We start from the raw sequence: 24,827 nt of genomic DNA, 5'->3' as shown, positions 1-24,827 counted from the left end.
TGCTAGAGCTGGTGGTACAGTTAATAATGGAACTACCTCTATCTCTGAAGCTGGCTCTAGTTATATAGCTGGTTCTAAAGCTGACTCTAGTTCTAGTATTGCTACTGGCTTCAGCTCTGGAGCTGGAGCAGGTCCCAGAGCTGTATGTAGCTCTAGAATTTATGCTAGAACTGGCTCTAGCTCTACAGGTGCTAGAGCAGGTGCTAGAGCTGACATATGAGCTGGTGCCTGAGCTACTAATATACTTCTGAAATCATTACATAGAGTTGACATCCTGACATGAAAGACAAAGACCAAGACAATAGTACAGAAGGGATACTAGGGACAACAACAACAACAAAAGAAACCTGAAAATTTAAAAAGAGAACATAAAAAGAGACAGCTTAAAAAACAAAGTTGAAAACATCTCCCAGAAAATAGAACACAAAGATAAAAGAGTTGCAACAATAAGAAGAGAGATAAAGAAATAAGGAAAGTGGAGAATCTTCTGATGAAAGACCAATATCCATTGAGTAGGAATTGTAGAAAGAGTCAATAGGGAACATGGAAGAGAGGAAGCTATCAAAGTAATTTAAATTATTTCCTAGGAATTAAGTACATGCCATAACATCCCCAGCAAAGAACATCATCATAAAATTTTAGAACAGGGTTAAAGAAAGGGTTAAAGGGTTAAAGAAACGGCTTACAGGAAAAAAATATCTTTATACAAGGAATCAAGAATCAGACTTACACTAGACTTCTCTAGAGCAAAACTGGAAGATAGGAGAAAAGAAAACAACACCTTCAACAGCACAAGGAACATAATACTCAGAACATTATACCCAGCTAAACTATCCATAAAATATGAGGACAGAAGAGTTACATTTTCAGACATACATAAACATTTATTTTTCATCCACTCTTTTTCAAGAAGAGAGAAAAAGAACCTACTGATGATGTGTTCTGCCAAAATGAGGAGTAGATCAAACAGGAGAAACAAGATAATGTTGTGACAGCCCCAAAATCTCAGGGGCTTAAAAAACAAAGGTTTATTTCTTGTTCAATTTCCAAGTCCACTGTCTGTGTTCTGCTCTGCTTCATCACCACCCTCACTTTGGGAGCTACACTGACAATGTAACCAGTGTCTGGAACACTACAGGCAACCAAGGTGGAGGGAAAAGAAAAGAAGTTTAAGTATCACTGGCTCTTACAGTTTCTGCCCAGAAGTAACACATGTCACTTCTTCTCACATTTCTGGTCAGTCACATGACCAAGCTTCAGTTCAATGGAGCAAAGGAGTGCAAACCCACCAAGTGCTCAAAATGAGGGAAAGAACCAAACGTGAACAACCCAAAACATGACTCTAAGGGAAGAAATCAGATAAAAGGTGGATACAGATCTAAGAAACAGTTTACAGAACTATTGTAAAGCTAACACAGTTTCTGTGAAGAATCAGGAGAGACTTGTATGCAGCCTAACAGACTGTCAAGAAGGAAATAATTTCATCAGATTATAGAGAGGTTTTGAATAAGGAAGATGTATTTTGAATGAAAATTTAGCATTGCAATGTATATATTTTTTCTTCCAGAATTGTTTTTGTGAAGCAGGCAACATAATTCCTAAATTTCTTTAATGACAATATAATGCAATTGAAAGGCTTTGTATTTGAGTTCAACTCTTTCTTCAGAAAGAGTTCAACTCCTTCCTCAAGTTACAGAATTGCTCTTTCTCAAAGTTTCTTACCAAAGAAGAGCTCACATTGGAGAGGAGGATTGGAGTCTCATCCAAGAGAATTTTCTTGAAACTTTTTGTGATGGTGAGACTTTCTCACTTTATTCTCCCAAGTTTTTCAGATTTTTCTTATTTTAATTTAAGCATTAGAAACCTATCACACCATTTGTATATTATTACATTGTCAATTTCACACGTCAGAAAAGTCAGGTATGATGAACACAAAAGAGAGTTCCCTGGATCTGGCGATTAGAATGCAGTGGGTGAAAGCCTGATTGCGCTGGGCTGACGAATGAAAGGGAATTGAGGAAGAGAAGGTAGTAACCGGAGAATATGCTTTCAAAGAACTCTGTGGTGAAAGCTAAGAAAAAATAGGATAGGAAGCTGAGAGAAAAATCGGTTCATAGTTTTAAGGGCGAAGAGACTTAAATGCAGTTGTAGACCATAGAGAATGAAAGAGTCAGAGAAACACTGATTACAAGAGAGAAATGGTGACAGGGAAATCTTGAAGAAGGCATTAAAGAATGGGGTGTCCTGGAAAGGAATAAGGATACTTCTTTCTTCAGAAAAAGAGTAAAACTAGGGGTAGAAGAAGTTTTTCTTTTCTTGTTCACATATAAAATAGTCCACGGTATTCAGGAAGGGACCCTGACTTAAGTAACACAATTGTAAACTGTAGTGTAATTCTTTTCCAGAAGAGTGTAAACTCCCTGGTCTTATTTGCCTTGGTCTTGTGAAATGAAATGTGGTTTTAAATCTTAATATTTAATTTTTAGCACCAGCTACAGTATGAGACACATAAGTAATACTCAATAAATACTATTATTGGTGATTTATTGGGTAAGCTGCAATTCACATGCAATTCACCTCTTGGTATTATCAGAGATGTGAGGCCATATGACAGGTAATAAAACCTCTTAAAATGTTCCTATTAAGAATGCTCATAACTAATTGAACATAAGTGTTTCTCTACTCCCACAGAAGCATAATCTAACTGGGCTCTTTTTCTGTGGAGACATGAAAGAGCATTATTAATCACGAAAAGAAGAAAGGATCTATCTCTCTTTTCTTCCATCCTCCATCCATAGGGAGGGAAGATATTTCCTGTCCTCCTCTGAGCCCAAGCAAAAAATTTTACAGGCTCTGTCTATCTTGCTCTTCTGTCACCTCTAACTGTCCTGTTATTTCCTCAGACATAAGTAGATATCAAACACTTATGTGATACAGGATTTTAAGACAACAAAGGCCGAAATGCCAATTTTCTAATATAAGAGTTTAAAACTTGGTAACTTAATAGTATTTTCCATGTCTCTGCAACTTCATTTTTTTATGTTTTATATGCACATTATATAATTAGATTTTAGATATTGTATCTTTGAAGGAAGAGCCATATTTTATTTGTCTGTGGTAACAACAGAACCAGAAGAAATAGATGATGTAAATTACACAGTGACTATACTACAGCATTAAGGCAAAAAGAGTTCAATTCTAGAAGTTTAGTGACATTAGATGGAACACACAGAAAAAATCCTTATTTATAAAATTTATATTATTATGTGTATAAAATATTATATTTCCTGGTATCTTTTTTCTAGGTTCTACTAGTTATTTGCTTGCCAAACATGAATATTTTCTTCTCTACCACAGAAGCCTACTGGTTATGTTTTAAGATGATATGGCTGGGAGTACAAGCGTAATTTTGCAGGCCTTGACCTAAGTAAGGACCAAAGTAGATTTCACCTAACATTAAAAGAGTATAATTCAGTTTTTGAAGATTTTCAAAATTCTTCATCAACTACAACAATCAATTTGGACAATTTCAATTTATCAACTCAATTTCTGTTAACTACATTAACTAATACTAACAATTTGTGAGGTCCAAAAAATGTTACCGGTTGTCTTTCCTTAAGAAAGCGAGTTTAAAATTTTTATTTTTCAAACTGTGGTAGGAGATCAAAGTCCCAGGCAGGAGACATACTAAGTCCCAGGACATAAATATTCATCTCCCTGGAGTCTGGGAGGAAAAAAAAAAAAAAGCCATGTAATTTAATTTAAAATTATAAGTAATATAAGAATAATATAGTAAAATACAAATCTTAAAACATAACAGCATAGAATGTTCCTGTTATGGTGGATTGCATGGGTTACAGCCTGTATCACCCTTTCATCCACTGCATCCCAGGGGGCTGCTTCAATAGAAGAGTTAGAGAAGGAATGACTTAAGACATAAAAGCAGTAAAGCTAGAAATTTTAAACATACATTTTCATCAGCTGTTTTCTGGAATTTTGCATGAGACTTATTTATTTTAATCTCTAATTGTTATGGTGAATTTTAAATATATCTCATAAGGCAATGAGGAAAACACAGTGTATTTCTTTCAGCTACTTTAAAAAATGCTAAATGAGAAAGAGAAAAAGGGAAAACAACAAAACGTCCCCACAAGATAAAGTATATTTTTCCTCTCAGAAAATCTTAGGATTGGGGCTTCCCTGGAGGCGCAGTGGTTGAGAGTCCGCCTGCCGATGCAGGGGACGCGGGTTCGTGCCCCGGTCTGGGAGGATCCCACATGCCGCAGAGCGGCTGGGCCCGTGAGCCATGGCCGCTGAGCCTGCGCGTCCTGAGCCTGTGCTTCGCAATGGGAGAGGCCACAACAGTGAGAGGCCCGCGTACAGCACAAAAAAAAAAAAAAAAGAAAAAAAAGAAAATCTTACGATTGAATGAGGGTTTTAAAGCGTGTTTAATGATTTCTGAATGACAGTTGTACAAGTAGCACAAATAATCAATTTTGAGGGCATCTTTAGTTGAAAAGTCTAATCTCTTTACATTCTTGGCAAAATATGGCATACAGTATTGGGTAGTAAATAAGAATGCATAAGTGTAAAGAAAAAAATGAAATGTGAAGGAAAAAGTAACCAAAGTATAACAAACGGCATATTCCCCTTCGGGTATGCTATTCTGTAGATGAATTTTTAGATCTTACTCCTATGAAAAAGGGCAATATTATAACAAGAATTTATGCTGGCAAAGCAATAAATCTTAAAGTATGTAAAGAGAAAATAATTTTAAAACTTTGGAAATGGAAAATGGGATCAAGCCTACATCATTATTTTCTCAGCACTTAACGTAACTTTTATTACTCATGGAACATTCCTTCTGAAATATAATTATTTATAATTTGTAGTGATTTCTCCCCACTAGATCATAAACTTGTTAATAAAAGAAAGGATCTTGTTTTATCTAACTATGCACATCTAGTAAGTAGCAAGTGTCTGGCATACTGTACGTACTCAATGTATCTTTGTTGTTGAATTGAATTTATTTCTCCAAAATCTATGGTATCACTTAAATCTGTGAGTTCTCAATTCTGACTGAACAAAAAAATCAACAGGAATGTTGTTAGAAAGCACCAGTCATATCGGAGTAGTCTCTAAGGCTAGGTAGGGCCCAGACATCAGTATTATTATAAAGTTTCCCAAGTAATTGTGACGTGAAGTCAGTGCTGAGAACCACTGACTGTGGTCACTTCGCCCTCTCAACAAGACTGCACACACACACAAACCTCAGCATGCCTAACTTGCCAGCATGGAGCAATTTAGTTATTATGAAGTGATGTGTACTTTTCTCTTCAAATTGTTCAATTATTTAAATTCCTTCTAATCATTTGTAAAATAGTATACTATTGCATCATAATTACATCATAATTACTGAAGTGTCTACATCTCTAAACTAAGGCCATTACTATAGTCCTTTCCAGCTCTGACATGGTATTTTATAACCATAAATGATATTTTTGTAAGACTGAAAGTGTTACCTTAAAATGAACATGTAAAAAAATATGAGCAACGAATTAGGTTATGCAGTTATTATATTCCTTTACACTGATGCACGTTTCAAAAAGTATTTCTTAAATGCATATTACTATGTAACTGATTCTAGAAGTTTCAAAAGAATAATTAGGTATAATATTGAAAGGGGAGATACGCAAAGCTTTGTGACAAGAAAAGTACACAGCACACAGGAGGAACTGAATGTCTGCTGTAGTTGCTGAGGCATAAACTACATTGAGAGTTAAGAAATGGGATATAGATGGACAGGGAAAGGAAACTTTAATCACTGTCCTAGCTCCCTAACAATTCTGACATGTAGAATTAGAGAAATTACTTAAAACAAGGCAAATGGATACATGAGAATGTATACAAAAGGATAATAATATAACTTATCGTCATTTCAACAAAGTCAATTTCTTGGCAATGACAGGAAAAAAGTATCTTTAAAAATCTTATCTACAAATCATTCCAAAGTCTTCTGCCATTTGAGAAAACACACACACACACACACACACTCACTGGCTCCGCTACTGAAGAAAATGAACAGCCATAAGAAAAGGTGTAAATTAAATGTGGGCATCAAATTTTTATCTTCATGGGGAAACATACTAAACTGGGTTTGGATGCCTGCAGACAGCTGCCAAGTCTTTAGACAGTTTTGTCACAATTTTTTAACTCTTCTACATGGATGTATAACATTGCCTCAAGATGAAGGACTTTTTCAAAGAATTGGATATCAAGTTAAAGATCCTTTGAAACTAAACACTTTGAAGACAAATAGGTTCCAGAAGGATGACAATGAAATCCCTATGTTCTCTTCACAATCACTTTATGGCAGTTAGATAACCCAGTAGAAATATCAGACCCAGCACATAATTTTTTTCCCCCACTGGTTTTTCCTCCTCTCTGTCAGTTCAGTGCACACTTCTCATTCCCTTTTGTTTTGTGTATAATTAAGTAAACCAACTTAATGTCCTTAGAGACTTAATCCATCTCAGATTCTTTGAAAATATGGAAAATATTTCAAGGTAAAAATGGGAGGTTAAATTGAGATATTAAGTCTTCTGGAACTCCAGAATTATTTTTTACTTTCTATATCCTTCATGTCTACTTATCATTAATTGCCACTAAAAGAAGTAGGTATGTTCCTCAAAAAATTTTATAACAAATGCTCATTATAACTGGCATGCTTATAAATTCTGTGCAATGTTAGAGAAATTAATAAGTACAAGGACTGAAGTAAAAAATACTATGCAGAGAGAAAAACAGAAATGAGTGTTTTCAATGTATGCAAAAAATAAAACTAATGAAAAAAATATGCAAGTATTCAAAGTATGATTTTTTTCATTTCCATTGCTTATTTTTATGAACATCTTACTAAAAGCATTGTAGGAAAAACTGAATATAAGAAATGAATAATCAATGATCAGTATAAAGAGATTATCGATATGAAGGTCAGCCATAGAAAAATCATTACACAACATGAAAATATACCAAGTTGATTACTAAAAGAAGAGTTGGTGTATCATATAAAGATAAATACAGTGAGGTTTCCCAGGATCTCAGTATGTGGCTAAATTGTATAAATAAATTTAACACAACTTTTTTTATTACAAATATTCTTATGAACATATATACACATACACATATATTTATGTTTGTACTTATGATTAAAAATAATTCAGATTGTTTCACAATATATTTTTTAAACAGAGCATTTTCTATAACTATGAATATATACAACATACAAACACATTTATACTGTGTTCTAGAGGATACTCCTTCCTTATTACCTGCTACTAGAAATGATCAGAAGAAATCAAGGAAATGATAACTTTATTAAATAAGAAAATAGAGGAAATGTTTCATATTTTAAGATCTACATAGGTAGGAAAACAGTAAAAGCTAAAATAGGGTTTTTAGAATGTAGTTTTGAAGAAAAAGAACTTTTAAAACTTAAAACCGGGAATTCCCAGGCAGTCCAGTGGTTAGGACTCCACGCTTTCACTTCCGGGGCCCAGGCTCAATCCCTGGTTGGGGAACTAAGGTCCCGCAAGCCTTGCAGTGCAGCCAGAAAAAACAAAACAACAACAACAAAAATGAAACCAATAAAACAAAATCCTGTACTTGTCTATAATCAATGAAATAACAATGGCTGTCTTTCTCTAATTTATATGATTTATCATGAAAAATATAATTTACATTTATATAACAGAATACATTTCTTAAGAGCTTACTATGTCTTTGCGTCATGACTGATGTACAACTATTTTATCTTAAGTTTATAGTACTGTTGGTATCACTCTTGATGATGGTCTTTGAATGTCATTTTTCTAGAGCTAAGAATAGGTGTATCAGAGAGTGATCCTCAAAACTTTATAACTTAAGAATAAGATACAGTAAAATATGAATATAAGGGAAATTATACCATTAGCATCGAGAGCTCTAAACTGTATACAACTATCATAAAAGTGCTGGGTATTACTAAACTACTATGCAAGTTTAGCTTGTCAAAAAACGTTTGTAGATAACCTAAAGATAAAATAGACATTTAATATTTCTCAAGATGTATTTTGTGAGACCTATTAAGTACCAATATTTTGTGGCTACCACCCATGCTTACACAGAAGCAAGAAATCATTATGAAAACTGCCTTATTTTCAAGAATAAATAGGGAGCAACCATGTTGCATTGAGCTGTTGATGCTTTATTGTTTGCTTGGCTTATACACTCTCATATACCAAACTCGTAGCACACATGATCTCAATTCACGCCTTGGCAAAATAATAAATTACTCTATGCCACTTATCTATGCTACCATTTAAGAACAGCAGGAACTTCCAGTTTAAATCTTGAATGTTAAGACCTTGTGTGCAACATTATCATGAAGCAGAGCTATGTGCAGTTATATTAAAATACTTTACATTTATTCATGAATAATCATGCAGCTATAGGCATATAAGCCAGCATGAGAATTTTAGTGTTGTAGAGAAACTTAGGAATTGTTCTTTTTAACCCAGTGCAAGAATCTTTGACACACGATTAGCTGATCTTTGTTTGAAGACCTATAATATTCAGGGCTTCTGGAATACCCTGTTCTACTTTTAGACCATATTAACATTAAAAAAAGAAAAGCACAGATGTTCATCTATGGAAGAAAGAGCTGTGCTGACCAATACAGCATCTACTAGTCATGTGCAGCTATTACAAGCACTTGACATGTGGCTAGTGTGACCTGATATGTGTTCTAAGTATAAAATATATGCCTGATTTGAAAGGCTTAGAACCAAAAAAGGAATGTAAAATATTCCACTAAATATTTTTATATTCATTATATACATGTTGAAATTATATTTAGGTTAAGTAAAATACATTATTAAAATTAATCTTTTTTTTAAAATATAACTTATTATTTCATTTATTCATGCAAGAAATATTTAATCAAGCATATACTGTGTGTCAGTCTCTCGTTGACCCTGAGTTCTGAGTGGTATCTGATTATATCTGCAGTTAAGCCTTTTATATGGACTCATGTTAAAAAAAATAATAGGGATTGGATTTTATTTTAGCTCTACTATTCTTTTTTTTTTTTTGCGGTACGCGGGCCTCTCACTGTTATGGCCTCTCCCGTTGCAGAGCACAGGCTCTGGACGCGCAGGCTCAGCGGCCTATTAAAATTAATCTTACTTATTTCTTTTTTACCTTCTTAAATGTGGTTATTAGAAAATTTAAAGTTGTATGTGGCTCACATTATATTTTGGTTGGACAGCACTGCTCTACACTATCAACTGGAAAACATAATTTGTAAACTATTGTTGTTATAACAGCAATTTTTGCTTATACTAATAACAAGAAAAATAATTTTGCACTTACGTGTAGAAATATAATTCTAAAGGATACACATTAAATGACTAATTGTTATTACTCCTGGGTAGTGAAGTTATGAGGTAACAGGAAATTTTATTTAAACTTGTAATACTTATTCTAAAATTGCTTTTCTTTTAATTTGCGGGGACTACTTTTATATTAAAGATCATCGTAGGCATCTATGCTCAACTGATTTTCAACAAGAGTGCCCAGACCATTTGATGGGAAAAGAATAGTCTCTTCAACAAATGGTGTTGGGAAAACCAGATAACCATTTGTAAAAGGATGAAGTTGGTTTCCAATCTCATACCATACATAAAAATTAACTCAAAATGGATCAAAGGCCCAAATTTAGGGCCTAAAATCATAAAACTATTAGAAGAAAACATAGGGGAAATCTCCATGAGCTTGGATTTGGCCACGGGTTCAAAAACATGATACCAAAAGCATAGGTAACAATAACAAAAATAGATAAACTGGACATTGTTAAAATTTAAAACTTTTGTGCATCAAAAGACACTATCAACAAATGAAAATAACCCACAGAATCAAACTTTGCAAATCATATTTTTGATAAGGGTTTAATATCCAGAATAAATAGAAAACACCTTCAACTCAAGCACAACAACAAAAAACCAATGAAAAATGAGACAGGACTTGAATAGTTATATGAAAAGATGCTCAACATCATTAGTCATTAATAAAATGCAAATCAAAACCACAATGCATGCTCACTAGGAATGGCTATAATTTTAAAACCAACAAAAAAAAATAGAGGGAGAGAGAAAATAACAAATGTTGGAAAGGATATGGAGAAATCGGAACCCTTGTTCATTCCTCATAGAAATGTAAAATGATACAGACATTATGGAAAACTGGCAGTTCCTCAAAAAATTAAACACAGAATTACCAAATGACTCAGCAATTCTACTCAATTATATACATTATACCTGATAGTATAAGCCTAAAAGAATTGAAAATAGATATTTGTTGTCCAATGTTAATAGCAGCATTATTCGCAATATTCAGAAGGTGGAAACAACCCAGTGTCCATCAAAAGATGAACGAATAAACCAAATGTGCTACTGTACATAAAATGAAATACTGGTGAACCACAAAAAAGTATTCAGTTCCGATACATGTTACAACATGGAAGAGCCTTGAAAACATTATGTTAAGCAAAACAAACCAGACAGAAAAGGACAAATATTGTTTGACTCCCTTTATATGCTATATAGAGAACAGACAAAACATAGAGACAAAAAAGTGGATTAGAGGTACCAGAGTCTGGGAATGGAGATCGGGAGAATTACTGCCTAGGGGGGCAGAATTTTGGTTTGGAATTCTGGGAAATAAATAATGATGATGGTTATACAACATTGTGAGTGTAATTAATGTCACTGAATTGTACATTTAAAAGTGACTAAAATGGCACATTTTATGTTATATATGGTTTGCCACAACAAAAATAAATAAATAAAATCATCTTGGGGACTGTGTTCTTCTTTTATTCATGAATTAACTCAGTAAGTAATTAATAAATATCTATACTAAGTGCTGGACACTGCAAGATGTGGAGGACACAGTGAGGAGCGAAACGGAAGACTTCACAGGCAACAGAAACATAAAATGAATTTTGTTATGGTGTAAATCTGTAGCATAATTGAAATGAATAACATTCATAATGTGACCCTGAATGACTCTAAAGCCTTGTCATCCTTAAGTAGCCTTTCTTTTTGGATAACTTTAAAAAATTATACAATTCAAAAATATCTCAATTATCGTTAAATAAATATACTGATGAGACTATACAATACTTATTTTCTCCATTGGTTGAATGAAATGCTTCAGATAAGGAGGAAATACTTGGCATGATGCTTACTCTGAAAGAAACTCCAATGTAATGGATAAAGAAAATCATACTTTATCACCTATGAGAGCATCCAATTAAAACATGTAAACAGGTACCTATATTTAGTATCTAGATACATGCACTTCAAATGCTGAAGGAAAGGATGGAGTGATTAAAATCATATAATAGTAAACCAGAAAAGCTTCATGAAAGAAAAGAGTTTGAAATAATTGGGAAGATATGAAGTAATAGTAATTATTCTGTATTTTGTATTTTGATAGTGGTAGTGGTTATATCAATATAAGGATTGAAATAGCATTGATCTATATACACACAAATGAATGCACACAAAGAATAGGGAAAGCTGAATAATGTCTGTACTCTAGTTAAAAGTATTGTACCAATATCAATTTCTTACTCTTGATACTGTATTACATTTATATAAGATGGTGCTATTGGAGAAGGCTGGGGAAAGGGTACATGGGACTCTGTGTACTATTTCTGCAACTTCCTGTGAGTCTATAATTATTTAAACAACAACAACAAAACCACAGAAAAAAATTATCATGAGGAAATGTGCAAGGGAAGAAAAAGAGGACAAAGAAAATTACCGATTATAAGATATTATATATAACTTACTATAAAATAAAGAATGTTGAAATATGTAGGATTAAAGAGAAAAAATCCACCAAAAAGCGAGGGAATATACAAGTGGTAGGACAATGAAATATATACCGTTGTTTTCACTATTTTTCAAAGTTGTTGTAATGTGCCTGAAGAATTTATATTATGTGAACATAGAAAAATAAAAATAGAGGGAAAACAAAAAATCAAAATAACTCGGAAGACAGGAAAGGGCTGGACATTGCAGCCAAATGTGGAAAGGGGCTTTAGTCTAGGAAGGTGGTCTGTCAGTATTCAGAGAAATCTGTTTACCTCAGAATATACTACATTCCTTCTCCTGTACCACAGAAACTATAACACTCTTAAAGATTAACCTGCAGAAATTGGTAATTATCTTACCAATTTCTTTTTGTCCCAATTTTGGTACCATTATGAGAATTCAAACATGAGAAAAGGACTGTCGTTTCTCTTATATTTTACTATTTTCACACAGGTGAACTCAGAACTTTCGTTCATCCATCATTTTCCTTCTCTGTTTATAATTCAGGTTGGATATGAACTAATCATTATACAAGGATGAAAGTGTTATATCTCGTATGGGTATCATGAACTACTGAACACTATTTGCAAGTTAGAAATTTCTTATCAATCTCAATTCTAGGCTATCAACATACTATAATATTTTATATGAGAAAATATTCTCGAGGTATACTGCCTGGAAATGGGTAATTCCCTATACCACAAATAAACCCAGATACACATACTGTCTAGCTACTTAATTTCTGATGCACTCCAAATGAGGCTGGCCACTGGTCTGAGTATGTAACAGGTTCATTTCTCGCCAGATCTTTGCTTAGACTGAGTCTCCTTCTCTGCTTAGGCCGTGTAGAAGGTCTATTAACTTCAAGGGGTCCATCTTTAGCCCATCTTATTAAAGCCTTCCATAAAAATCTTATTTTTAGTTCACAGGATCAATTTTCTGAACCACATATAGTTAGCACTTGATTATATTCAATTTAAAATATCATGCCACAACTTTTTATTCTTCCTTGATTTCAAATTCAGCTACATAAACAGGAACGTTTCATGGATAACACTAGACTCTAAGAAATAGAAGAATAAATCAATAAATTTTTAGTAAAGATTACAATGCTAAAATAAAAAGGTAGTCACTAAATAATTAAATGTGACATAATTTCACCATGATAATTAGGATTTCATATTTCCAAAGATGCTTGAAAAATGTAGTTCATCTGTAGTTTTCTTAAATTTATAATCTTCCTATTTTAAGCACCAAAAATTCTTTAAATATTGAGTACTTATGAATAAATATTCTTTAGTAGGCCTCTATATTCATCTTATCTATGTCTTTGTACCTCAATCTTAGGTTTAATATAATTAAAAGAAAAGTATGCCTTTACCTTTGCAACATCTGACTAAACTGTATCAAATTGGAGAAAAAATGAAAAATTTAGAAGTTCAAAGGCTAAATCATTTTAAAAAAGGAAGATTGTTCTTCAGTTGTGGTACTTTTGTAAGTGCTGTGTTTAGAGGTCCTGGGTTATATGGTCTTGATCACATCAGTGAAGTCACTAGAACCCTTTTTATTTAAGTATATGAAGTATTTAAAAAAGAATAAAGGCAAACAAAACCACAAAATAATTCATGTTAGTAACTTCATACACAGATCCTAAAGAGACTTGCAAGGCTGACTTCTACTTTATGTTATTTATACATTTTTGGGTTTTTATTGAGAATAAAAATGATACATTAAGCATACATTTGCTTAATCAGTGCTTTAAGTCAGAAAGTACTTAAATACTGAGACATTATTTTTTTTACATAAAAGTTTCTCAATTTATAAAACATTTTTTATTGACAGATAAGGCACAGAAAAATGCAAGTGACATCTGCTAAGCTTTACTTATGAAAACGTAAAGAAATCCTACGGGATAACATCACTCAATTTTTCCTAGAGTACCTCTGATGGAGACTTCCTAAAAAAAATCTGGAAATAATTAGAAACTATTATAGTACCTTAAAAAGTTTACTTGAAAACTAAATCTGCTCTTCATCAAAGAACACAATACACTCAGAATAATGTAATGGAAAAATTAGGTGCACATATAGACTAATGAAAAGCACCTCAACCACATCTGATTGTAAAACTTAAAAAAAAAAAAAAAGTTGATAGAGAATAGCAGACCTGTGAGATACTGAAGAACTCGAGGAAACTATTCACTGATTAAGCACTGATTTTTCAAAGCACTACATATTAACTATTTTACTCCAGTTCATTTTACTCCCAATTTCTTAAAAAGATATTACTAAGTGCACTTTAAATACAAATTGAAAGGAAAGAAGAATAGTTAATTCTTTATGTCCTAAGATCTACAGGAAAAAGATAAATATCCATATATGGTAAAAAATGTTTTGTGTATCTATGGAACAATTAATGTAATATAATGATAATGCTAATAGCATCTTAAAACTTAAAATGTGTTTTCCACAGAGACCTAAAATTCCACTGGGGGGTAGACTGGATGGCATGTCCCTTAGAGTTTAAAAGACTGTCCATATGAACTGAATTATCCTTGACAAGTACCTTCAGACACTTGTAATATGATCTCATGTAAATTTAGACCATATTTTGCACACAAACCACTGGCAATAGTAAGTTTATTCAGGAGCTCAGATAAAAAGGAAAGAGAAGCTGATATCCTTAATAATATGTAGTAGTTAACATGAAATTTCCGAAATCAAAAGCGTAAAAATAAAAGCATCTAATGAAAGAAAAACTAATGCTGCGAGAAATGTTGCATTTTCCTTTCCATTTTCAGCCCTTAGCTACCTTTTTTATCCAAATAAAATGTTATCCTTTCATGTTCTATCCAAATTTAGGGGGAAAAAAGCATATTCTAAGCAAATAAATAAACCAGAAAATTTCATTTGCATTGAAAACTTATTTTAACCAATAATTAAATCACAGTGTGGATAATATCTTAGCTGTATTTCCCACTGTGGGAAAAACATATACATGCAGTTCATCAAGATAGTAACTCATTCAGATTTTCAGCTCTTTTATGAGTCCTAGTAACTGCTCATCATCATAACATTGAGCTATCAATACCTGCAAAGGGCTGACTGTAAAACAGAAGAAAACTCAAAACTCTGCAGCTTTAAAGATTCCTCAGGATTTCCTGTGCCTTGGCACAAAGATAGCTTACAGAACTATGCTAGTTCTACAGGGATCCAACTCCACCGTCAAAAGGATATGTTAGGCCTGTAGAAGAGAACTCGGCACTGGCAGTGCCGCTGCACCAAGCAACATCCGCAGCGTCAGCAACTGTATTATTACTCTTTGTCAGAAGCCTGCTGCTGCTGTGTGGCCTGGCTAATGGGTTACAGTATAAATCATCATGAAGTTGAGTAGTAGAGAAAATAGCAGATTATTTTAAGAAACTTTGACATGTCCATTTTGTGTGTGTCCTCAAAAACCAAGGTTTTATACATCTGTTGAACAATGAATGATCTTCAAAAGATGATTGTATAAGCTAATTGTAAACTAGAATAGTAAACTCCTCCCACCTGAATTGCATCGAAGGAGGATTACTCATTTGTTTATTTTTTAAAAACATTTTTGTGGAAAGCAAAGTTTCAGTTTAATAGAAAATAAAACAACTGGAGCTTTTTTCAGTAAACAAGTACATTTTTAAGTCACTTAAATGAGGTATATTTAATCAATTAACCACTTAAATATTTAAAGCACACTGAATTATTTTAAACATTCAACGTAAAGATCAAATTGAGAGACATGTTTATAATATTGCTTTGCTGAAACACTGAAAGTGCACTGCATAGAGAGCTTAAATTTCTCACTCTTCCTTTCAATCAATATCTGAGGCAAAGTTTCATCTCTAGGGCCCTTAATGGCAGGAATTCCTGGAGCCAGCAAATGAGTAATGTTAAACCTATGATTAGATGATGAGGCCATCAAAGACACTAGACCCTAATGCTACATTCTTCTTTATTTCTCTGAACTGCAGTGAAACCAAGAGCTAAGGAAGAAGAAATTTTACACTATATTTTCCCCATAAAACCATGTTTTTTTAAATGTGCATTGTCAAGAACCTACAAGGTCCAGACAGATCTCACAGAATGTCTCTTGAACTCAGGACTCTGGCATTAGGTAACAATTTTCAAATGCCCTGCAGATGTACTCTTGCCAGGGATGCTGTTTTCTTTAACTTCTTCCTTATTAATATTCTTTCTGGATGAAAAGGGGAAAATGGACCTAATGATGTCCCTATGAATATATTCTTGAAGAAAGTAAACCTGGAGACTGAAAATTACTAGGTAAGTTTTTGGTTCTTTTGTTTTTGCTGATGCTTTAAAGGATCAATTGAAGCCATATTGTTGTTTATTTGGAAGTTAGTTGTGGTTTTAGCCAGACCTCAGGTCAGTAACTAGAAACAGTATAGATGTATTTTCCTTGCTACTGAGGAAATTAGAGATAATGTAATAACTACTTATTACAAACACACATAAGGTCTTTTTATTCTCATATTACAAAATATTTAATACTTATGTGAAAATCAGGATCACTAGGAGACTTGGGAGAGCTGGCAAGAAGAAAGACCATTAGGTCCCTATTTTAGTTATCAGAAAAATGTTACGTATAATTTTCTCATAATTGCTTAAAAAAAACACCCAACAATTATAATTCTATTTTTAATTCTGATTATTAAAGATAAATAGTATAAGTAGATTTTTAGAATTTACATTTAAATATACAAATTACATTAAAAAAGGGAAAGCAGCAAGGTATCGTATCAAAAGCCCCTCACTAATAAGCTATATTTTATACTTTGGCTACTGCAACAAAAAAACCTCTAGTTTTCATTATCTACAACAGTGAAAAAGAAACCATGTAATTAACAATGAACATCAAAATTATAAATAATACTGTATCATTTTTAAAGGATGGGGTGTAAAGATGGATATCAAAAAATCTATAACAAATTATATATACATATATTTGCAGAGATTAAAAAATAGGGAACAACAGAAGGCTAGGTAGGTGGGAAATAATAAGACAGCTAAAGGGAGGGAAGGGAAATGGAGACTAAATCAATATTTGCATGGTAAGATCATCTACATAAATATACATCTCTATGTAATTTATTTCCTTCATCTATGAAATAATAGAAATTTTTAAAATATATAAACATATACATATATATTCACATACATTCTTTTGTTAGTGACATAAAACAATCCTCATGTAGTTTAATGTAATCAAGTGATTGAGATTTCGTACCTGAGAACAAAGCAGCATAACAAGCTCAACCACAGATGTGCTGGACTTCATACAAACAAGGCCTACAAGAAACAAAGGTTAAAACAAAATGAAATTACAATGGTAGAAATCATCATTCTAAGTTAATTCATTATATAGGTTTAACTTATAAAATCTTTCTTTAAAATAAAATTCCTAAAATGAAATGAATGGAAACATTCATTAACACATTTTTATAGCATTAATTTCAAAATATTCAGATATTCAAGATGTGAAAAATACTAAAGAAATTGACCTCAGGCTTGGGTTATTTATTTGGTCAAGGCATTTCTTATATTTAAACAAGGTGGGGTAGCTATCAAAACTGATAAGCTAGTTAGAACTCTTTTTATTCCAATGACATTTGCTATGTGATTGTCTCCTGGAGCGCAGAACAGTAATCATTGAAGACCTGCCTAAATTTTCTTCCAAAAAACAAAATTAAAATAATTTACAAACAGGTAATTACCCACAGCTTGTCAACTGTTAAATGAATTTTAAAATATTGAAAAATGAATTTCACATACAATTAACATATTATGCAATACTTGTAAAATATTCCATTGTTCTACTTCCAAAGTCTCTGAATAGACATCAGAAGAAAAAAGAATTAAGTGTATTAATACATATGTAATAATGGCTACTACCCATTGATCACTTATTATGTGCTGGGTATTGTGTTAATGTACAAGAACTCATTTAATTCTCATTTATATTCTGTGACGTACTATTATTATTACAATTCTACAGGTAAGAAAATATTCTTCTTAAAAACAGTTTAAGTGTTGATTATTCATCAAGACTTTTTTCAATTAAAAAGATGACTGCTGTATAACATAATAAGAAGGCAGATCATGATTGTTAGTATTTTTAAAGTGCCAACATATAGAGAAAGATGTAACCAAGGATTAATAACAATCTCTGGTAGGAGGAGAGTATATTCATCATGATGTCTGCTAATTTAAAATATATTTTTTAAAGTTTTTAACTAACTGTTTTTTACATTAAATTAATAGACTAATTTTTTTCTTTTTATATGAAGACAAATATAATCAGTAAAAGCACTGTATAGTAAGAAATGCCATGATCTTACATTAGTTGTTGCTAAATGGCAAACTAAAGCGAAACCAGTTATTTTTTTCTTCTTAAGGTGATTTCAATAAAGAGTCTCAAATGTCTTCCAGACACTAGCATGTATATTTATTGTAGGTAGTGGATAAATACCCTTTTGTGCCCATTCTGCTAACAACTCTATCCTTAACGTACAGACCTACAGAACAAGTTGTAAAAAGGCACTAGGATTCCATTTTATCAGATCTTTGGGCAGACAGTTAACTAATGAAATAAGAGGCAGATGTGCAAAGCTCATTTAAGAGACAATTGTTGCAACTGATCAGCAATTCTCATGCTCAGGAGCTAGAGAGTCAGAAAGATTAATGGGACATTTATCACCTGTTGGCTACTCAACCACTTGAAATTCTGACAAAGAAAAACTAAGTAAAAGGCCAAAGGACTATGTATAGCAAAAGGATCATAAATAAAATTTGTACTCCATATCAATTTAGATTTTAGACTGTAAGGCTGTATAAAGAATGATTAGACTACAAGGCTATATGATGAATGATTATATAAAGAATTTTTCACCACATATTCTGTGTACTAGAGTTTTGAAATACATAACTTGTACAAATTAGGGAAAACATGCAATTACATTCATTTCTCACAGACTAATTTTAAATGAACTTCTAAAAAACTGCTGTGTAACAAGAATATTCATGCTTTTTCCAAACACATACTATCATTCCATCATAAGAAAAACATAAACAAATGCTCCATCAATGCTTTGTTCAAAGGAAATGAGAACAAAATGACAGGATAGCAAAACTGCAGTTTGCAAACAGCACTCTAGGTACTTTGAAAAAGGCCATTGTGATTTCAACTCAATAGACCCTTGCACCTTTACCAATGTGATGTAATTAGAATGAACAGAATGATAATGGATACTACTCAAAATAACAATACGAAACAAAACAAAAAAGCAAAACCTAAATTTGACAATGAGAACACAAGCAGAGGCAATTTAGGAAGACTTATCACCCTTCAAAAATTATATAATCATTTTGATTGGCACTATTTCTAAGTGTTAACAAAAGTATTACTAAAACAAATAGATTTTTTATTAGAGATATAAGAGATACTGAAGATATCTAGAGATATTGAGACATTTAATAGAGCTACTGAAAATACAAGCATAGTCTGATGACACTATCCTTGCACATTCTCTAAATAAAAAAGCACCTATATTTGAAAATTTAAGGTGCAAGTAATAAACGTGGTTTGGTATAACTTTAACCATAAGCTCAAGAAAGCCAAATTTATCTAGCGATGCTATAAATACTCAGGCTATACATGCATAAGGCAAATATTTAAAATTGTATGTCTCAAACAGGTTGAGTTTTTTTCCTTTTTGCATCTGGCAAGAAATTCATAATCAAACCAACTCATTTGATATCTCCTCATAAGGGTAAAGGATAGTGTTAGCACTCAGGAGATCAATAAGACATTATCTACACCTTCCCAAGGGCTCCATCTTTTAATTCCAATCTAAGATTATCTAACATTTACATAGAGCTTTGGCTGCGCTGGTCTTCGTTGCTGCGCACGGGCTTTCTCTAGTTGCGGTGAGCAGGGGCTACTCTTCGTTGCGGTGTGCGGGGTTCTCATTGCGGTGGCATCTCTTGTTGCAGAGCACGGGCTCTAGGCATGTGGGCTTTAGTAGTTGCAGCTTGCAGGCTTCTGTAGTTGTGGCATGAGGGCTCGGTAGTTGTGGCTCATGGGCTCTAGAGCGCAGGCTCAGCAGTTGTGGCACATGGGCTTTGTTACTCTGTGGCACGTGGGATCTTCCCGGACCAGGGCTCGGACCTGTATCCCCTGCACTGGCAGGCAGATTCTTAACCACTGTGCCACCAGGGAAGACCTACATAGAGCTTTATCATTTACAAATCACTTTTTTTTTTTTTTTTTTGCCGTACGCAGGCCTCTCACCGCTGTGGCCTCTCCCGTTGCGGAGCAAAGGCTCCAGACGCGCAGGCTCAGTGGCCATGGCTCATGGGCCCAGCCGCTCCGCGGCATGTGGGATCTTCCCGGACCGGGGCACGAACCCGTGTCCCCTGCATCGGCAGGCGGACTCTCAACCACTGTGCCACCAGGGAAGCCCACAAATCACTTTTATATATGCTGTCTCATTGGATTCTCTTAACAACTCTTTGAACTAGTTATTTTCACCTCATGTGAGAGAGAAAAAAATGAAGGGATTCAGTGACTAGCCCAAGATGTTTCATACAGTAAGTGGTGGAACTGGGACCTGAATTCAAGTCATTTAACTTGAACGGCCATTTCGTGTTTGCTGCAGCACTACTTAAATAACTTGACACTAACAGGATGGCAACACGTGACGATGAGAAAGGTCATAATGGTTAATTCCAACTTGGGTGATTTTGACAGTTTTCTTGGAGAAGGTAGCATATGTTGGTCAGACATGGGGACCAAAAGCTTAAGCAGAAAGTACAGAGGGAGCAGGGGACGAAAAAACCCTGAAAAGACCTTTGTAGCTTGGGCGACTGGTTGACTAGAATATAGGGTGTGTGTGAAAGTGGGACTGGAGTGCTACTGTAAAATTCAAAGATAGATAAAGATGGAAAGAAAGAAAATTACACGTTTTTGAAAGTTAAGAGGAAGAATATAGAGTAAGTTATACAATGGGAGAAATGACGCTAGGATCAGTTATGGCATCCCTATTCCATGATGACTTTTTTTTTTTGCGGTAGGCGGGCCTCTCACTGTTGTGGCCTCTCCCGTTGCGGAGCACAGGCTCCGGACGCGCAGGCCCAGCGGCCATGGCCCACAGGCCCAGCCGCCCCATGGCACGTGGGACCCTCCCGGACCGGGGGCACAAACCCGTATCCCCCGCATCGGCAGGCGGACTCTCAACCACTGCGCCACCTGAGAAGCCCCCATGATGACTTTTTTTACCTTGTCAATTAAGAAGTATCCCCTACGGAAGCTATACAAATGTGCCCCCCCAGCAAAAATCTACTTAGAAGTGTTGGCCAATTAACAGAACACTTTCACCAGGAAATATATATTCACCAGAATAAATATTCTGACTAGAAATACTAGTCCAATACTGTGGACCATACTACCTTACGAGTATAAATTGAACCCATGGAGTGTAGATAGTCAACATGTGAGAGGAAGAAGCTTGAATATATAGGAGGTGCTCCAGTGGTGAGGAAACTGTCTAGTACAAGCTTTTGAATATACCATGAACTACGCTGAAACGTTGTTCAACGTTGTCTGACTGGCCAAGATACAAGTATTATGAGAAGCTGAGTTAGGTAGACAAATTTGAGGTGGTCCAGATCCAGGCAGCAAACACATACTGGGTACAGATGAGTAAACCGCCATCCAAATAAATCACTGGCAGTTTTTTGGGGTTTACACTTACTAAGGGTAAAAAAGTCAGTTTCTACTTTCAGAACTACAGTCCTTTGCCAATAAAACAAACCAACCAACAACAACAATAAAACCTCAGCAAATCCCACTAAATTGTAAAATGAACGTTAAGTTAAAAGTTTGACCTTTGGGATAAAACTATCTTTCTTTAATAAAAGAAATACTGAAAGGTATTGTGATGCTGTTTTAATACACAGCCGTCAGAAACATTTGATTCAATGTGTGGGTCTGGCTTCATGCATCTGTAGAATTAGAAGATCAAATTAAGACACTTAAAAATAGTGTAGAAAAACTCCATCTCTAGCAGGATGCCCCTTATGGTGGGAGGTGAAGCGTATGAAGCGTTACAGTTACAAGCGAGGAATCATACTTACAGGTGGGATGCATCTTCTAAGGAACATCAAGTTTTCTTTCAGCAAAGGGCCCTCTTCCAAAAGAGGAGAGCATACCCATCTATGACTAGGGCAGTGCTGAGTATATTCTCAATAAACTTTAATTAAATGAATTAAAAACCATCACTAACTGAGGAAATATATAGTTGATATATATTTATACAAATAAATATGTTGATGAAGAAAAAAGATTTTAAGGAAAAATAAGAGTATTTTTTTAAGAACAAGAGCGCAATTCATTCAAAAAGCATTTTCTTTTATTTATTTTTTTAACATCTATATTGGAGTATAATTGCTTTACAATGGTGTGTTAGTTTCTGCTTTACAACAAAGTGAATCAGTTATACATTTACATATGTTCCCGTATCTCTTCCCTCTTGTGTCTCCCTCCCTCCCACCCTCCCTATTCCACCCCTCTAGGTGGTCACAAACCATCTAGCTGATCTCCCTGTGCCATGCAGCTACTTCCCACTAGCTATCCACCCTACGTTTGGTAGTGTATATATGTCCATGCCACTCTCTCACTTCGTCACAGCTTACCCTTCCCCCTCCCCATATCCTCAAGTCCATTCTCTAGTAGGTCTGTGTCTTTATTCCCGTCCTACCCCTAGGCTCTTCATGACATTTTTTTTCTTAGATTCCATATATATGTGTTAGCATACGGTATTTGTTTTTCTCTTTCTGACTTACTTCACTCTGTATGACAGACTCCAGGTCCATCCACCTCACTACAAATAACTCAATTTCATTTCTTTTTATGGCTGAGTAATAAAAAGCATTTATTGAACTTGTGTCTTATGTGCCAGATACCATGCCAGGTGCTAAGTTTAAAAAGAAGTGAGGAAAGTGGGAGTTTATATAAACAAATAATCCTGACACAGAATCCTAGGAAGGGCACAGAGAGTACAGACTGTTAGACACACAGAAAGGGTAGTGAGCAGCTCTGCTGAGGAGAATTTATAGGGAGTATGACAATCTAAGTTGGATGATGCTAACCCTATCTAGGCAAAAAAAAGAAAAAAGGAAAGTCATCCGAGGTGACAGATAAACATCAGAGGTATAAAGAAGCATGACATTGCTAGTAAAATGGAATTGGGATGCTACACTGTGGAGTGCAGAGGATGGAAGGAGGTGAAATGAAGATGGAGGAAGAGAGGAAAGAGAGCCATTTATGGCATCCTATTCCTACTGGCAACAGGAAGCCACTGAAGGATTTTAAGCAGGGGCAGACAGAATTCGATCTATTTTGAGAAGATCGCTTTCTGTCAGTGGAATAGGAACTGTCTAGTCAAGATGATGAAAACCTGAGCTGAAGGCGGCAGCAATGCAAGCAGAGACAGCTTGAAAGACATTTTGGAGAAGACAATAAAATACTCTGGATAACTGAATATGACATTAAAGGACAGGGTAAAGGAGCAAAGTGTGAATGATAAAACCTTTAAGTGAGAAAGGAACATAAATGAAGGAGCAGGTTTGCAGAAAGAAAGTGAGTTTCATCCCAGACAAAATTAAGAATATAGGCAAAAAATAATAATTTTGATATTTAAGGTTATTTGTTTTTTGGGTATGGATGCTATAACCCTGACAAACCTGATATAAATAAATCGCACAGATCACATGGCGCTGGAAAAAACTGTGGAGTTATTATGAGTCCCACTAGCAAACTACCGGTAGTAATCTTACCAGTACAGTTTTGTTTTTTTTAACATCTTTATTGGAGTATAATTGCTTTACAATGGTGTGTTGGTTTCTGCTTTATAACAAAAAAATATGGAACGCTTCACGAATTTGCATATCATCCTTGCACAGGGGCCATGCTAATCTTCTCTGTATGGTTCCAATTTTAGTATATGTGCTGCCGAAGCAAGCACCAGTACAGTTTTAAGATCTAGTTTTTCTATTTCTCCTCACAATAAAATATGCTAATTTAATTTCCATCAATAGACATGACTATTCTGATAATTTGAATTTTAAATAACAAGTATGCCCAGGACAATTTAGTTTTTAAATAACTTTCTAAGAATTTTAACTTTTTTAAATTCCAAAATTAGTACACATTAATGGCACTGAAATAGTTGAAATAGCTTCATTTTAATAATAAATGTTGAATAAGAACTACAGACCTTGAAAGAAAGTTTGCATGCTCATTACCCTTCACTTGCTTTAGTTTCAGTGGTGTGCAGCTGGCAGTTTTTTTGAAATTCCCTGCTCTGTATAGCTTTCACATTGTGTTATGCAGCATTCTGAGATACAGTGTATAACTATAAAGTGTATATCTCTTGTGACTTCTGCAATGCTTACACATCTTTATCCACATAATATCAATTTCCTATGTTTTTTACCTTTCTTTTACTTTTTAACCTGAAACATGAAATTTATTTTTCTGTTTCATCACTGTGATATTCTCCTGACAGTAAAAAATTACTTTCAGGGCTTCCCTGGTGGTGCAGTGGTTGAGAGTCCGCCTGCTGATGCAGGGGGACACGGGTTCGTGCCCCGGTCCGGGAGGATCCCACATGCCGCGGAGCGGCTGGGACTGTGAGCCATGGCCACTGGGCCTGCGGGTCTGGAGCCTGTGCTCCACGACGGGAGAGGCCACAGCAGTGAGAGGCCCACGTACCGCGAAAAAAAAAAAAATTACTTTCAGTGTTACCATTTAAGTCATTTAAACTTATTAAGGTCAAAAACGTAACAATTAGCA

The 24,827-nt window shown here is 34.4% G+C and overlaps 1 protein-coding gene and 1 non-coding gene across 2 annotated transcripts in view; both read right to left on the bottom strand.

Annotated features, from left to right (window-relative positions):
- Nucleotides 1-24,827, bottom strand: part of NBEA (neurobeachin) — a 610,373-nt gene that overhangs the window by 329,999 nt on the left and 255,547 nt on the right. Inside the window, exon 34 of the mRNA XM_060080316.1 lies at nt 17,202-17,263. Within this exon, the coding sequence (XP_059936299.1) occupies nt 17,202-17,263 (62 nt within the window). The remainder of the gene's footprint in view (nt 1-17,201; nt 17,264-24,827) is intronic.
- Nucleotides 23,891-23,997, bottom strand: LOC132477815 (U6 spliceosomal RNA). The gene has a single exon (XR_009530321.1). It is a non-coding gene; the product is annotated as a U6 spliceosomal RNA (small nuclear RNA).

The sequence above is a fragment of the Mesoplodon densirostris genome, chromosome 17, assembly GCF_025265405.1.
Source record: "Mesoplodon densirostris isolate mMesDen1 chromosome 17, mMesDen1 primary haplotype, whole genome shotgun sequence".
NCBI lineage: Eukaryota > Metazoa > Chordata > Mammalia > Artiodactyla > Ziphiidae > Mesoplodon > Mesoplodon densirostris.
This window is presented reverse-complemented; position numbering and strand designations above follow the sequence as displayed.